Source organism: Oncorhynchus mykiss, chromosome 3 (assembly GCF_057628025.1).
Source record: "Oncorhynchus mykiss isolate SJ-2025 chromosome 3, ASM5762802v1, whole genome shotgun sequence".
Classification (NCBI taxonomy): Eukaryota; Metazoa; Chordata; class Actinopteri; order Salmoniformes; family Salmonidae; genus Oncorhynchus; species Oncorhynchus mykiss.
Genome location: NC_143024.1, coordinates 68,710,304 through 68,727,274, shown reverse-complemented (window position 1 = coordinate 68,727,274; position 16,971 = coordinate 68,710,304). Strand labels below are relative to the sequence as shown.

Sequence of the window (16,971 nt, the reverse complement as noted above, 5' to 3'; positions counted from 1 at the left end):
CCGATATATCAGTTCACCGACATGAGTGTGTTTGACAGAGAATAATTTATGGTAATAAGATTTCTGCATAGACAGTCTTCATTTAACAAGTCTCGATGCTGTGAATAATAATTCCACATATCCCTTTTGGAACCTCAGCTATTGTTGTCAACATTTCTATCTCATTCTCTGTGTCGTTCGTCTCTCAGGGATTCAGAGGGTCGTAAACTGTGTAAGAAAGTGAAGGTAGATCCCAGCTCAAAAAGTGGTGGCGCAGAACTCTTGCATTATAAGTGAGTATCTCAACGTTAACATGTACCTCACTGTTTTACTGTATGTCCAGAGGCTTGTGATGCCACCTGTCAGAAGAGAATGACATGTATGAATGTTCTCTAGGGAGTCATGCCATGCTAAACAAAGTCATCTACTTCTCTTCCCTGATTGAACAATGTGCTTGTCTCTTGCAGAGATGGGACATTCCATACAGAATACAACAGGCCTGCTACATACAAGGTAATTACTGACTCATTGTCCCACTGTCCCCCAAGGTCTCAATCAACAGTAATATAATGTATTTATTTCAATGTTGACTTAAGGAAGACACCAGTACAGTAATTAATATGAAACATTGCAATTATTCAAGTAATATTTGTTTCCTGGTTAAATGAACGGGGGTTCATTGTCTCCTACTGTTTTTGTATATTATGATGGTTCTCTTCCTACATGATGCCAATTGGACAGAGTCCTGCTTAGGCAAGACTTGATAATCCAATGGGTTTATGAGTGCTTTATAATCAGGGTGCTGGCATAAGAGTATCTGGAGTAATGGAGTGCTCTGCTCTGGGGTTGACCTTGATGTCTCCCTGGCCTGGCTAGCCAGCCCATTGGCTGGGGATGAGCCTGTGAGCACATCGATACTCATGGACATTAAGAAAGCTGTCTTGTCATAATGTAAAGGGTCCCCCCTTTTAAACTCAACGTTGATGGTCATTTGTCAGTCTGGTTGCTCGTCTTGTATTAAAGGTACTGTCTGCACTATTAGGACTGGCCTTTGCTAGACCTCTATAATCTGAACATGTTAGTAGTAGCCTAGTTGGTCATGATACGTTAAGATGAGGGTTCTCACTAAGGTCTTTATAGAATTCATTCTTCAAAATCAAGGAAAATGTTTCATGATTTAACTGCTGTGTCATTGTCAGTAGAAGTGTATTAGTTAGGGGTGAATAATGTTTCCTGTCCTACCTTCTGTCTCTGGAGGCATATGGCTCTTCATGTTGGCCTGGAAGGCTTATCAAACTCATTATGAACCGTGAACGTGGGGAAATTGCTTACATGGTTACTTTACGATGGATGGATGAACATTGAGATGGAAGTTAATGCCATCTGCCATCTATTAGAACTCCTCCTGTTTGGTTTAATATGAAGACTGGGATAAATTATGGAATGTCTCTGTTTAGCACTATGTCTAGACTCTAGGGTTAACCTCACGTTAATCTGTTACAGTATGCTAAATGTTTACTCTCTCTTTCACGTGCTCCTTCTCGCCAGTCCATGGTGGCGTTTTTAAAAGACCCCACAGGAGCCCCTCTTTGGGAGGAGAACCCAGAAGCCAAAGATATTGTTCATGTAGAAACTGAAAAAGTAAGTACAGAAATAACACGTTGTCTTACAACAAGGTGCATCTGCATGGTCATGTTTTTACTGGCACGATATGGACACTCTTCAGTTCAGAACGGAAATGGGTTGAGATGGCAGACCTGGGTTAAAATGGGCGTATTTGAAATACTTTTCAATGTATTTTCAAATAGTGTGGCTGAAAATCAACTACTTCTATTTGAAAGAATATTTTTAAAATCATATAAATGGCTTACTATTTGCAAATACCTGTTTCCAAATACATTTATTTTAAATACCCCTAGGACAAACAGAACTAAGTTCAAATGCATGGAGTATTTAAGTATTTGTATTTTCAAATTCATGGCAGCTTTCCAGCTGTATTTCCAAATACATTCTGATTTTCAAGTACTTGTATTTTCAAAATACTTACTTCTAAATATCTTTTGAAACCATCAGAAAATCCCTAAATATTATTTGAGGCCCGGTCTCGTTAATTACCATCAACCCACAGACCAATGCCTTAACATCCCTTCAAAGTTGTGAGCCGAGAGATTCTGTCCACTCTACCCTCCAACCTTGATGCATCCCAAGCTGACAACACAGATTAATATATAAACCACACATAAAAGTAGACTACACCAGAAAGCTGAATCTCTGCAGTTCACTTCAGTCAAGTTCAAACACAATCTATTAATGGGGCTTTGGTCTGACTGCAGTTGGCACTCTCACAGACAGCTCTCCAACAGCGAGGCTGACGCTCAATCAGAACCCAGCTCTGCGTACACAGGAAAGTTATTTTGATTACTTGAGATCCTATTTTGTACTCCTCTACTTGGTGGTGTACCATGCCTGGGGGTGTTGAGGGGTGTCTGCAGCTTCTACTGAATGAGAGTATGAGGAAGGATGACTAAAGAAATAGAGCTCACCCTCTAAGTGAAGCCTCATCTCCTCTCTATCAAAGGCATCTATTCAAACACTGTCTACTTCTGGTGTATTGATGAGCAGGTTTGTCAGTATCAGTGTTGTGATAACTCTTGGAAATTGTGCGTCTGACATAACACCATCTTCAATGAGGGACTAGCGTCATGTCGGAAAACAACTTGGTTTTTAAAGATGACACCGGTCGCTTTGATTTTAGTGACCCATAGGAAGCCACACACTGAGGGAAAAGGACAGTTAACATTGTGCACGATGACCTCTGAGATCACTAGTTCTCTTATCTCACTCAGGACTTCAGAAAGCTTCTGAAGAGGGAGGAGAGGCCGATCCTCATGATGCTCTACGCCCCATGTGAGTCATCGCATACACAGACCGACACGCACCTGAGTTCACATTTACTTATGATAAGCGCTCCTACCAATGCAGTTTAGAGTAAGGATAAGAGCAAGTGGCGCCTATTGGTATATCATATTTTATGACTTGCATAGAATATACAGTACCAGTCAAGTTTGGACACCTGCTCATTCCAGGGTTTTTCTTTTTTTTTTTTTTACTATTTTCTGCATTGTCATTTCATAGTTTGTCTACACTATTATGTTACATCTATGGAATCATGTAGTAACCAAAAAAGTGTAAAACAAATCTAAATATATCTGAGAATCTTGAAAGTAGCCACCCTTTCCCTTGACAGCTTTGCACACTCTTGGCATTCTCAACCAGCTTCACCTGGAATTATTTTCTTACAGTCTTGAAGGAGTTCCCACATGCTTTGCACTTGGCTGCTTTTCCATCACTCTGCGGTCCAACTCATCCCAAACCATCTCAAATGGGTTGAGCTCCGGTGATTGTGGAGGCCAGGTCATCTGATGCAGCACTCAATCATTTTCCTTCTTGGTCAAATGGCTGTTACACATCCTGGAGTTGTGTTGGGTCATTGACCTTTTGAAAAACAAATGACAGTCTCACTAAGCTCAAACCAGATGGGATGGCATAATGCTGTGGTAGCCATGCTGGTTAAGTGTGCCTTGAATTCTAAATAAATCACTGTTTTCAGCAAAGCACCATCACACCACCTCCTACATGCTTCACCACCTACTCAACGTCTCACAAAGACACAGCTGTTGGCACCAATCTCAAATTTGGATTCATCAGACCACAAAGGACAGATTTCCAATGTCCATTGTTCCTGATTCTTGGCCTAAGCAATTCTCTTCTTATTGGTGTCCTTTAGTGGTTTCTTTGCAGCAATTTGACCATGAAGTCCTGATTCATGCAGTTTCCTCAACAGTTGACGTTGAGATGTGCATGTTACTTGAACTCTGAAGCGTTTATTTGGGCTGCATTCTGAGGTGCAGTTAACTCTAATGAACTTATCCTCTGCAGCAGAGGTAACTCTGGCTCTTCCTTTCCTGTGGTGGTCCTCATGAGAGCCAGTTTCATTGAGCTTGATGGTTTTTTGAGATTGCACATGAGCACTTTCAGTTATTGAAATTTTCTGAAATGACTGACCAAGTCTGTCGTTTGTCTTTGCTTATTTGATCTGTTCTTTCCATAATATGAACTTTGATTTGGTCTTTTACCAAATAGGGCAATCTTCTGTATAACACCCTACCTTGTCACAACTCAGCTGATTAGCTGAAATGCATCATTCCACAAATTAACTTTAACAAGGCACACCTGTTAATTGAAATGCATTCCAGGTGACTACCTCAGTTGGTTGAGAATTCCAAGTGTGCAAAGCTGTGAAGGCAAAGGGTGGCTACTTTCAAGAATCTCAAATATAAAATATATTTTGATTTTAACACTTTTTACATGATTTCATAGTTTTGATATTTTCACTATTCTACAATGTAAAAAATGAAGAACCCCTGGAATGAGTAGGTTCGTCAACTTTTTACTGGTACTGTACATCAGTGAACTCCGTCAAGATGGGAAATGAAACTTATGTCTTGTCCCAAATGGCACCCTATGCCCTTCATAGTACAGTAGTGTATTTCATTGGAAATTAGGGTGCCATTTGGGACTTAACTTCTCAAAACTCTGCTTAGTGTAAGATTATGTGGTGGTAGCGGGAAGTCCCTTAAGGTTCTCTTGGATTTTTCCTTTTCCCTCAGTGCTAGACTCTACCATTGCAGCTTGTCATTGATTTTGATAATCAGATTTATTGAATAAAATTGTTCATGAAATGTTCAACCAGGCTCCTCTGGCCAAATTGGAAGCTCTAGATTATACTTTAAAATTTAAAAATAAAACTATTTCCAACTTTTTCATGAAGATTAAATCTTAACAATTGCCCCTTTGTAGCTGTATAAAGGAAAAACACTGGGTCCTTGGCATGAATGTTAATATTGCAGTATTATTTTTGTGTTGTGTCCATCTTGATAAATCATGCATTACTACAAAGTTCTGTTCATATTTACTGGTCCCTTGATAGAATGATGAGATGATCCTCTTATTCAGTATGTTGACAAGCTGACTGATGAGTCCTTAGAGCTTCTGTAATGTCTTCTGTTATTTTTCCTACAGGGTGTGGTGTCTGTAAGAGGATGCAGCCCGTATTTCAACAGGCAGCTACAGAGACCAAGGGTAAATTTGTAAGTAAACTCCTCTCACTCATTTTCATTGCGTGAAAATCTTAATACTTTGTTGCCTGTCTCTGAATTCATTTTTGGGTTAGTTGTCAAGTAGTTATGTCCCAAACATTCTCGGTTCGAAGACGGCTCAAATCCGTTCAGCCAGTCAAATTTAATAAAGTATTCAATTGCTTGCCTGTCTACCATAGCCCCACTTCTTGGTAGAAAGCTACTTTGAATGCACTGAAGCTCTGTTAAGTGATCATGGTTAAAGGGATACTTCAGGAGTTTGGCGATGAAGCACTTTATCTACAGTACCAGTCAAAAATTTGGACACTTACTCATTCAAGGGTTTTACTATTTTCTACATTGTAGAATAGTGAAGACATCAAAATTATGAAATAATACGCATAGGATCATGTAATAACCAACAAAGTATAAAACAAATCGATATATTTTAGCTTGAGATTCTTGGAAGTAGCCACCCTTTGCCTTGATGACAACTTTGCACACTTGACATTCTCTCAACTAGCTTAATGAGGAATGCTTTTCCAACAATCTTGAAGGAGTTCCCACATGCTGAGCACTTGTTGGCTGCTTTTCCTTCACTCTGCGGTCCAAACCATCTCAATTGGGTTGAGGTCAGTGATTTGTGGAGGCCAGGTCATCTGATGCAGCACTTACTTTCCTCCTTGGTTACATAGCCCTTACACAGCCTGGAGGTGTGTTTTGGTTATTGTCCTGTTGAAAAACAAATGACAGTCCCACTAAGCGTAAACTAGATGGGATGGTGTATTGCTGCAGAATGCTGTGGTAGCCATGCTGGTTAACTGTGCCTTGACTGCTAAACAAATCACCAGCAATGCACCATCACACCTCTTCCGTCCTTCACGGTGGGAACCACATGCAGAGATAATCCGTTCACCTACTCTGCGTCTCACAAAGACATGGCAGTTAGAACCAAAAATCTCAAATTTGGACTCATCAGACCAGTAGTAGTGATTTTATTTGTAGTGATTTTATTTGCAGCAATTTGACCATGAAGGCCTGATTCATGCAGTCTTTAAACAGTTGATGTGTCTGTTACTTGAACTCTGAACAATTTCTGAGGCTGGTAACTCTAATGAACTTATCCTCTGCAGCAGAGGTAACTCTGGCTCTTCCTTTCCTGTGGAGGTCCTCATGAGAGTCAGTTTCATCAGAGCTTGATGGTTTTTGCGACTGCACTTGAACTTTCAAAGTTCTTGACATTTTCCGAATTGACTGACCTTCATGTCTTAAAGTAATGGACTGTAGTTTCTCTTTGCTTATTTGATCTGTTCTTGCCATAATATGGACATGATCTTTTACCAAATAGGACTGCTTCTGTATACCACCCCTACTTTGTCACAACTGATTGGCTCAAACGTAAGAAAGGAAAGTCCACAAATGTCACTTTTAACCTGTTAATTGAAATGCATTCCAGGTGACTACCTCATGAAGCTGTTTGAGAGAATACCAAGAGTGCGCGAAGCTGTCATGGCAAATGGTGGCTACTTTTTTTGGTTACTATGTTATTTCATAGTTTTGATGTCTTCACTACTTTTTTACAGTGTAAAGATAAACATTGCAATGAGTAGGTGTCCAAACTTGACTGGTACTGTACATCAGAACTGTCAAGATTCAGAACTAAACGTATGCCCTGTCCCAAATGGCAACCTATGTCCTTCATAGTGCACTACTTTTGACAAAAGTAAGCAGAGACTTGGGAAGTGATGTGGTGGTAGAGATGTCCCTTAATGAGCTCTAGGATTTTTCCTACAATGTAGAATAAAGGAAACTCTTAAATGGGTGTATATTTGACTGGTACTGTACTTCCCCAGAGTAGGGTTGGGGCAGTATCTAGATTTTCATATGGTATTTTTCTGTACCATACCGTGTGTGTATATACATATAGTATTACCGAATGTGCACAGCTGGGGTGTTATTTCTAAAATAATATATAAAATAATGTTTTATTTTGGGGGGGTGCACAAAACAATTAGGCAACGGGGCTCTTGGGCTGAAATAAAACGTCTCAACAAAGAGGTGGACTAGTCAACCACAGATCGAAATCACGTAAGAAACCCCCATGTGACCACCTAGAAAAACACAGACTGTTTAACACGCTCATCCCCTAGCAAAGCAGGCACAGCAGAAAGTCTGGGGAGAAAATACACCCAGCCACCGCTTAGAAACACGCCTTGCTGCATGATTCATCTTCTGTAAGAGAACTAAGTGTTCACAGCCGAGGGTCTGAAGGGAGAAAGTACACCCAGTGTTTAAACATACAGGAGAGGCTTCTTCTAGAGAAAACAATGTAATCACTCCGTGTGTGTGTGCCTCATGGAAAAGAATGGGTTCTAATTGAAGGTGTTATGTGCGTCCCAAATACCACCCTATTCCCTTTAAAGTGCCTACATGCCCAGGTCAAAAGTAGTACACTGTATAGGGTGCTATTTGGGACACATACTTTGTCTAATTTCAGCAAGGCAGGCTGATGAGTGAATAAATGAAGTCTCCTGTTTAGAGATTTGCATAATCGATGCATTTAGCTCATGTACACATGTGGAGTGTTCTGTTTTGGCTGTGTGTGGTGTGCGAAAAGTGATTTTTGTTGCGCAAACAACGGTCAGCCAAGTCATCCGATCCAACACATTTTTCCCTAAATCCTCTTCCTACATCTGTGATGATAATTTCTCCTGAAGTTTATTTTAGTTCCTCATCAAGCTTGAGTATGTGCCAAGTCTTCATAAGAGTCCAAATTGAGTCGACACCCAAGTAATGAAACATTCACGTTATGAAGGCAGGGAACCTCACAGATTTGAACTAGATATGGCAGATGGGTTGCTTTGAGCTTTTTGAATTGCCCTTTGAAAGCTAACCTAGGTAGATTATTACCATGCATATTTCATTGTCCCCTTTCATCTAACATCTGGTTTTCAGGTGTCATTCTGTTTTACATGTTTTCCCCTCCTTTTTTGAATCCTCTTCATTTAGTGGAACTTTGTGTTTCTATGATGAATTAACTGTGTGCGCGCTCCCTGTGTGTCTGGTCTTTAGGTGCTGGCTGGGATGAACGTGCACCCAGCTGAGTTTGATGGCCTCAAGCAGGAGTACAATGTCAAGGGCTACCCGACCTTCTGCTACTTTGAGTGAGTCTCTCGCTATAGGCCACTGTAAATGCGCACACACCACAACTCAATCAGTCATACTGTTTCCATTAACAGGCAAGCCTAGTTGTGGTCTGGTCCTACCATTTGCTCTGACAATCGTCCCGTGGCTGAATCTAGTTGCCTACTCCGGAGTAAAGGCTTCAGAAATTCTCGCAGCAGGGAGGAGAGGGGGGGGCTTCAGAGGGTTCTTGCAGCAGCGGGGAGGGCTTCAGAGTGTTCTAGCAGTGGGGAATGTAGGTAGGATGGAGAGAAGGTAGAGGTGGTGGGTCTGTCTGTAGGCACTGGCAGACCTCACTCCCCCTTCCTTCCTTACAGGAGGCAAGTGTTGCTCCAGATGTTCTGAATCTGTTTATCACTTAAAAGTTTCTTTGCGGTTTTGGTTGGGTCTTAACGTATTCTGTTTGAAGCAGGCTCACAATGGGGGGCTGTGGCTGGCTGGGGAGGACATAGGCCTGGTGTCTAGTGGGTTCCTTGGCTGTTGGTTCAAAGATATCTGGGCATCTGAAGGAGGTTGGTCTGGGCTTTCTCTCTCCTCTGCATTGCATCAACGTCCCCAAGTCTCAGACGTCACACATCAGGGGGTCCTAGAAGTAACTGTCACGACAGACTCAAAGTGCGCTCAGTCTGACCCTAGATCACCTCTGTCAACTCAAACGGTCTCTTGTAAACAGTGTTTCTCTCAAGCCTCCAGCCCTAATCCTCTCCAATTTGGCGTTAGGCTCTCATCTCAGGCCAACCTCTACCTCCAGCCCAGCCTCAACACTTAGCAGCATTGTCCTCTCCGTGTTAAGTACTGTATCGTCTCTCTCTGTTAGCCCTTTAATTATTGATGGGCTAATTAAGCAGAGTCCTTGGCCCAGGGGGGAGGTGGGGCTAACAACCATACAGTACCATTGGTTACAGTAATAAGTTTCTCTCACTGATAAACATGAGTGCATTAGCCCAGGAACCAATCATTGCTGCTTCTAGAATTGTCTTTCAGTCTTGCTGTTCAAGCTCCTTTTCAAATACACCCACTCTGTACCGGAAAGAAAATGTATCTAAGGAGAGCAAGGGCACACAGTTAAACAGTTTGATAGCATTCTACCTGCAGGCTTTAAGTGTTTTCTAACTCGTTAGATAGCTGTATCATAATGCGTTATACCTGCATGTCCAGTGTTTCCAACAGTTTTGCTGAACTGAAACAAAGGTAAGCGTCCAAGCTCTCTCCCTCTGTGCCTCTTAAACTACGTGTGATGCGTGGCACTAATACTGTACGGCTGCTGTTTTGAATTTTACATTCCATTGGCCCGATGTTTACGGTTCCCTACAGATGAGCATGATCTGCAGGCATTCTGTTCAGCTGCAGCAGCTAGTGCTCCTCGCTCCCTACCCTCCGCTGCTGATTCATTTGTCTCAGGAGATCGGAAAGGATAAAGAAGCTGTTACATGAGGATCCGTTTCTGTGTGGGAAGACCCACATAGATATCCACACAATTGTAATTTTAGCTACTGTTTTTAGCTTATTTATAATACATGGTGAGGGGACAATGGACATGTACTTCTGCTCTTTTAACTAGTGGTACATTTAAGGAAGGGGTAAAACAATTCATGTTCAATTTAACTTGTCACAAAGCATTTACTTTCGACTTTCCACAAGTGACCCCGATCTCTCTGTATCTCACTGAAGAAACATGTCCTCTGGACATAAAATGCACTTTCCTAGAGGTCAACTCTTTCAGTGAAGTCAGTAGGTTACGTTGTAGTTTTTCCATCGTTCTTAGAACTTCTAGAAGCTGAACTCAGAATGTTGTGCAACACGCGTGACATGGATTAGTGGGTTTCCTAAATATAGTAATTATTCTGGGTGATACTGTACTGATGCCAGCAATGTTTTATATTCCTTTTTAGGAAGGGGAAGTTCCGGCACCACTATGAAAACTATGGGGGCACAGCCAAGGACATCACTGACTGGATGAAGAAGTGAGTTTAACTGTTTCCTTTCCTTCATCACTTCCCCTCATAAAATAGGGTCAGGAGGATTTACTGACCACGAGTTAGAGAGCTGGGAAAACTCTGGCATGTTTCTGTGTGGCTCAGTTGGTAGGAGCATGGTGTTAGCAACCCCTAGGCCAATGAAATGAGTATGTATACTTGCCGTACTGTAACTCTTTGGATAAAAGTATCTTGTAAGTGGCATATTACACCTGTACAGAGTTTATCAACCTACCCTGTGGTCTCACCCCTTTGTGGGGTGGCAGGTAGCCTAGTGGTTAGCGCGTTGGACTAGTAACTGGAAGGTTGCAAGATCGAATCCCAGAGCTGTTCTGCTGCCCGGACAAGGCACTTAACCCACTGTTCCTAGGCTGTCATTGAAAATAAGAATTTGTTCTTAACTGACATGCGTAGTTAAATCAAGGTAAAATAAATTAAATGTGCCCACTCACTCTGATCCCGGTTGGCTGTCACACTCGACTGTTCACCGTGCTCTAGTCTATTGAAAGGGCACAGAGCAGATTTCACAGCTATTGCAGGGAACAAAGACGGCGGAAACTGAGTCTCCAGTGGTTCTCGCAGGCAGATGCTTCAAGGCATGACAGCTTTCCTCTCCTTGGAGTACACTAACCACTTCAGAAACAATCCCACGGTATATACCCATACACACACCTGTACGTACACACTGTAGAAATGATCCTGACTCAGTCTTCCTCTAGGGTCCAGTATGACCTGCTAGGAGGTCTGTAGTACTAATAGTTAATGATCCAATATCCTTAGTGAACATTACATGCCTCTGTGGATGTCCTCACATCACCTCTGCAAGATGAGCTGAACCTGAATGGGCAGAGGAGAAAAACACTGCAGAGCTTGGTGCTTAGATTCCTCCATGGTGACATTATGGGCTGTCTGTCGTTATGAAAGGGGGCACGAACACCACACGCACACAAAGTGGTACTGCAGCAGGCATCAGTAGGCTAAGTAATAAGGAAGTGCACCTGATGTTGCCTAGAAACGAGCTGGACATCTGGCTATGAATGAGTACTGTGAATAGGTATGCACCTGCTGTGCACTTGAATATATTGGCGATGACATGCAGTACTCTGGAGCACACTGTCCAGGAGCTGTCAATCTGTAGCTGCATCCCATTTGCACATGAAAACAGATTCAACCTCCTAGGCTCATTTACACGTGCTGTAGACGGTTGTTAACACTCGTATGTCTTCTCCTGGACTCGTGGCTAGTAGGAGTAAAAGACTGTAAGAAGTGGTGTCTGTGTGCCTCCAAGGTCTTGGCTGTGCTAGGGAGGGCTCTGTCATATGGGTGTGACCACTACAGGCCAGATGTGTCTGACATGCCGTGAGGTGGAGTAGGCGCTACAGTACAGCTGGGCCTGCCTCTATTCATAAACATGTTTTAGCTCACTTCTCAGTTCTTTAAATCATTCTTTTCTCACTCCCACCCTCGCCTGTCTCTCCAGTCCCCAGCCCCCCCAGCCGAAGGTCCCAGAGGTCCAGTGGTCGGAGACTGACTCCCCTGTCTTTCACCTGACTGACGACTCCTTCGATGGGTTCCTGGCCGAACACCCGTCTGTCCTGATCATGTTCTACGCTCCATGTGAGTAGCCACACACACACACACACACACACACACTCAAAGTAACAGGTTATTATGACATCATACGCTTTACATAAGTTTCATCGTGTCATTGCTAGAGCTTATGCAACACATTGTAACAATAGCAAACACTTTGTAAAAGTGCCAAAGTTAAAATCTTCAGCTGTTTAGATTTCCATTGCGAAACATCCTCATACAAAACTCATCTGATCTGTGAGTAGAGAAGCAAGTAAACGTCAGGGGAATGATTTGACAGTTGAAAAGCAGTGATTGTCATGGCTCACTGTATAACTTCAAATATATGTAAATACTGTACATGCACATTTTAGAATGCAATAGTTGCACAACTGAATTGTGCATTGTTACACTCCGAATCTGCATGAAGATGCTCTCCCTGCCTAGTTAATGCACTATTTAAGGTTTTGAAAACAATCCACATGTCTTGTTTGACTCGAGCTCAACTAGTTCAAAATCAAAGGTTTTTCAGCACTTTCAAATCTTTCCCTCTTGTCTGCGGATGACCTCCTCCTGGCTGGTCCTCACTTAGGCCCTCTTTACTTTGCCTGTCAACCTGGTACCCACCCGTGGTGTGTATATAAAGGACCATGGCTCACTGGGGATAAAAGCCCCTTTTTTATATGGCTCCTTGTTATAACACAGAAAGGCCACTAGACCGACCCACCCTCGCCCCATGGTGCCCTGCCTCTCACAATGCACATCCTGGCTGTCACACTCCACTGGGAACTGCTGTGGCCACTCACTGAGATGCCCAAGCCAAGAGCAACCAACTGATATAAGCACATCAGGCAGACATTTCAGCTCTCTCAAACACACACAGGAGCCCCTCCTAGCAAGACCAAATGCATACACACAAACACACACTTGCCTGGAAGCAGTTTAATGGTCAAGCTGTCATAGTGAGATTAATGGCCTCATGGTCAAGAGCAACAGCGTTTGTCCAAACTCTTACGGAGTTTCCCTTGTCTGTGTGCATCTGCCGACGCAGGATGTATAGAGACCAAATTACTGGTTTGTCTGAATGGCCCTGGTGGATCCTCTCAAGCATGACGGATGCTGGTGATATATGTGGGCGTGTGTCTCAGACCTGTTCACACACACCAAGGTTAAAAACAGGATCTGGCCAAATTACCATCATCCACTAGTCTATTCAGACCAGTGATAGGAGGAAACATGGCCAGACACACACTGAGCCATACTCAGCAGAGCAGCCTTATTTTAATACCCAAGAAGTCTTTCTGTTCAACACTCCAAAAGGAAATGCACACTCCCCTGCTGTGAATCAACATTTCATGTAGCTTAGCCCTCCCCCAAAACTCCTCTCCTTTCCCAGACACTAAATGAAGGTGATGAAACCAGCAGAGGTGAGGTGATGCAGAAGATGAAGCAATAAAGCACTATTATTCTGTCTCCTGTTTTTAAACAACTTTTATTTTAAGGTCAGAGGCAGTGCTTTCCTCCACAAATCCTGTCTGACAATTCTACAAAAGATTCAAATTAAACACTAAGTATTTTGCATGCAACAGTGTAATGTGGAGTTCAGATGTTACTGAGGACTGTTCCTTGCCATATTCAAAACGGCCATGTGCCAACTTAAGATCTAGCAGATGCATCCAGCCATGCACAGCAATGCTATTAGAAAACAAACACAGCATGCATTCTGCTCTTCAGAGCTTAGGCAATACAGGCCTTACAAAAACCTCTAGTGGATGCTGGTTACAAATATTGAGTTCAGAATCTGAACTTTTTTTCAGTTCTAAAAATAAGATGCTGAGCTCATCATTTTTTAATTTTTTTTTTAATTATTTTTTTTTTATATAAAAGCGCTGCATTTATTCATGATGCTGGAATTCAATGTTACAGCTGTGTTGACGAGCTTGCGCTGTGGGGAACATTAGTCCTATTATCCTCTCACGTCACTGGTCTCAGTTCCACTGTTTTCTCCCGTTACACTGGCTAGAGGTGATGAGGACAAAACCTTTCAATTCCTACAGCTACACCCTGCCATATGGATGGAGTCATGCCTATAGTTAGTGGACAGACATGACTATATCCTTCAGGCTTATACTTCAGGGAGTTAACTCACTCTGATAAATGTCTTACAATTTACTGTCCCTTCTAGGGAAATAACCCACTTGATTACGAGGTGAGAATGTTGCTCATTAGTTCTGCGTGTTGGTGTCTGACTTGTTAAGTAAACAAAGCACAAGTTGGGCAACATTAGGTGTTCTACATTTTTAATATAGTAAAACTGCCAATGGTAAGTTGAAAACAGGTGGGGGGGAGGAGAATTTTAATTGAATGTACTTGGATGAGGCCCTACTGAGAACATAGTGTTGCGAATGGCTTGATTCATTCAAGAGGCTCTTCTGTTTCTATTATAAGGCCACTTATAATGTGATTATGGGCATGTATGGTGAGAATCCCTAGCATTAAGTCATCCTCGCTCAGCTATTCATGTCTGTTTTTGTGTTTTGAACCGCAGGGTGTGGCCATTGTAAAAAGATGAAGCCAGAGTATGAGGAAGCCGCTGAATACCTCAAAGACACAAATGTAAGTACGATGGTGTATGTAACAGGGAAAGAGGGATACCTAGTCAGTTGTCCAACTGAAATGCTTCTTCTGCATTTAACCCTCTGAATCAGAGGGGTGCGGGGAGCTGCCTTAATTGACATCCACGTCTTCGGCGCCCGGTGAACACTGGGTTAGCTGCCTTGCTCAGGGGCAGAACACATTTTTACCTTGTCAGCTTGGGTATTCGATCCAGCAACCTTCCAGTTTCTGGCCCAACGCTCTAAAAACAGTGCTTGTGATGTGTGTATTTATATGTATGTGCATACTTCTGTTGAAGCCTTTCAACACCAATTTATTCCAAACCCCAGCTGTGAGATATTGCCTGAAGTGAACACCAGAACAGAGTTAAACCCTTCTACTTGGCTGGTGCTGTCAGAGCTCCTTATGTGTTTCTGATTAGCTGGGTGTGTCTGCCCTCTACACTCCCCAGCCCAGAGCCAGGGTCAGGCCAATACAAATCAGCAGAGAACGCATGGGGATTGGAACAATTATCTCTTCCATCCCCGATCTGCTGTGTTCCGCTCTTCTGCAACACTGCTGGATTTTGTATCAGCAATGGTCCACCACCCAATGGACATCCAGCCAACTTGACACAACTGTGGGAAGCATTGGGTTCCCCATGGGCCAGCATCCCTGTGGAATGCTTTCGACACCTTGTGGAGGCCATGCCCCAATGAAGTGACTGTTCTTGTGGCAAAGGGGGGGGGGGGGTGCAACTTTATATTAGGAAGGTGTTCAAATGTTTGGTATACTCAGTCAGTGTATGTATTTCTAGAAATGATGAGGTGTACTTTTCAGGGTTTATATTCAGCCTCTGAATTACCTCACTCTAGAAGGGTCAACCAGTTTTGGGGGGGGAATTTGTATCTGAGTAACAGTTTTTGGGCTTTTCTTGCCTCTACAATGATGTTCCAAAAGTATTTTGAACTTATTTTAATCTCGCCTGAGTTATTTGTGTGGCGTGAACTGCATGTGCTTACTTTTCTGTGAGTTTTTTTTTTTCTCCTCTGTTCTCACTGGGCTGAGTTGACCTTTAAGTGCTGTGATCCAGTCTGAACTAGCTGATCTATGTGGTGGTGTATCCTGATCTGACTCCTGCCCTTTTGTTGCTCCAGAGCCCTGGGGTTCTGGCAGCTGTGGACACCACCATTCACAAGGCGGTGGGAGACCGCTTCAAGATCTCCGGCTTCCCCACCGTCAAGTACTTTGAGAAGGGAGAGGAAAAGTTCACTCTACCCCACCTTAGGAGCAAGGACAAGATCATTGAATATCTACAGAAGTGAGCCATGTTCTTCTATAGTACTTTGTCCTTCCATAACCCAGGGTCAACATAAGCCTGGTCCAGATCTGTTTGTGCTATTTTGCCAATTCCTAGTAATATTCTCAGCACAAACTGATCTAGGACCAGGTCAACACACCAGTTCCAGATTAGTTTATGGAAAATGGGCTTAAACTGAGGCAGTTCTCAATTTCTGGAGTCAAGTGTTGGTGTGTCTCACCCCTTCATTGACTTGATGTAGTATGTTAGGATTCGGGCTGACACGTCACATTCTCTGCTGAGCTTAACTGGCTAGATATATGATGCCTGTTATCTCCAGTGGACTATGAAGTCTTGCGAGATCACGAGGATGTTAGATGGTGCAAATGAACAACAGTAAGCTGCTTTGAGGGTGCTTTACTATACTGCTAGATGCAGTGATGTAATGCTCATGTTTTGTATTGTTGGAACCCTCTGTTAAAACTATGAGATTTATTTTTTTCCTTCTATTAAGCTAGTGCTATCAAAAGTTGCTGAATGTCTTTTCTTTTCAAACTGATCCACAATTTTTCCATTGTTTGTGACCCCAGCCCCCAGGCGCCCCCTCCCCCAGAGCAGTCCTGGGAAGACAAGCCATCTGGTGTCAGCCATCTTGGAATGGAGGACTTCAGGGAAGTTTTGAAGAAGAAGAAGCATGCCCTCGTCATGTTCTACGCACCATGTAAGACGAATGTGACATTTGGAATAACTAGTCTCAGGCAGGGCTACCTCATCACGAGACAGTGAGTCCAAATCGTCTCTGCTACATTAGCATCCTGCTAGTGACGATGACACTGCACCGCTTGTTAGTGTCCGCTATAACAACATTTGATTGAACTTTTTACACTTTTTTTTGTTTTTAAATGATCTATGCTCCGTAAGGAACAAAAGGGTTTAAGGTTTTACACCACCAATACAATCATTCTAGACTTTTTCTTGCCAAGATCTGCCATCTGGTGGAAAATGACAATGCTCAGTATAGCCTTATAGTACCAATGGGGGGGAGTAGTAGACAGCATTGTCAGGCCAATACAGCATCTCATATCCTTTCAGTGGACTCGCACACCCTTCCTTCCCAAGTAATTCAGGACAGGTTCATGGGCTGTGCAGGCTGACAGTAAAGAAGCTCTGCAGTCCCTGTCTGATAAGAGACTTAAAAGACCACATCACTGCACCGCCCGTCTTCCTC

The 16,971-nt window shown here is 42.9% G+C and overlaps 1 protein-coding gene across 1 annotated transcript in view; it reads left to right on the top strand.

Annotated features, from left to right (window-relative positions):
• LOC110520270 (protein disulfide-isomerase A5) overlaps nt 1-16,971 on the top strand; it is a 50,183-nt gene that overhangs the window by 17,340 nt on the left and 15,872 nt on the right. Inside the window, exons 4-14 of the mRNA XM_036974745.2 lie at nt 189-272; nt 447-492; nt 1,528-1,620; nt 2,826-2,886; nt 5,062-5,129; nt 8,190-8,281; nt 10,193-10,264; nt 11,757-11,893; nt 14,397-14,464; nt 15,601-15,764; nt 16,334-16,464. Of these exons, the coding sequence (XP_036830640.1) occupies nt 189-272; nt 447-492; nt 1,528-1,620; nt 2,826-2,886; nt 5,062-5,129; nt 8,190-8,281; nt 10,193-10,264; nt 11,757-11,893; nt 14,397-14,464; nt 15,601-15,764; nt 16,334-16,464 (1,016 nt within the window). The remainder of the gene's footprint in view (nt 1-188; nt 273-446; nt 493-1,527; nt 1,621-2,825; nt 2,887-5,061; nt 5,130-8,189; nt 8,282-10,192; nt 10,265-11,756; nt 11,894-14,396; nt 14,465-15,600; nt 15,765-16,333; nt 16,465-16,971) is intronic.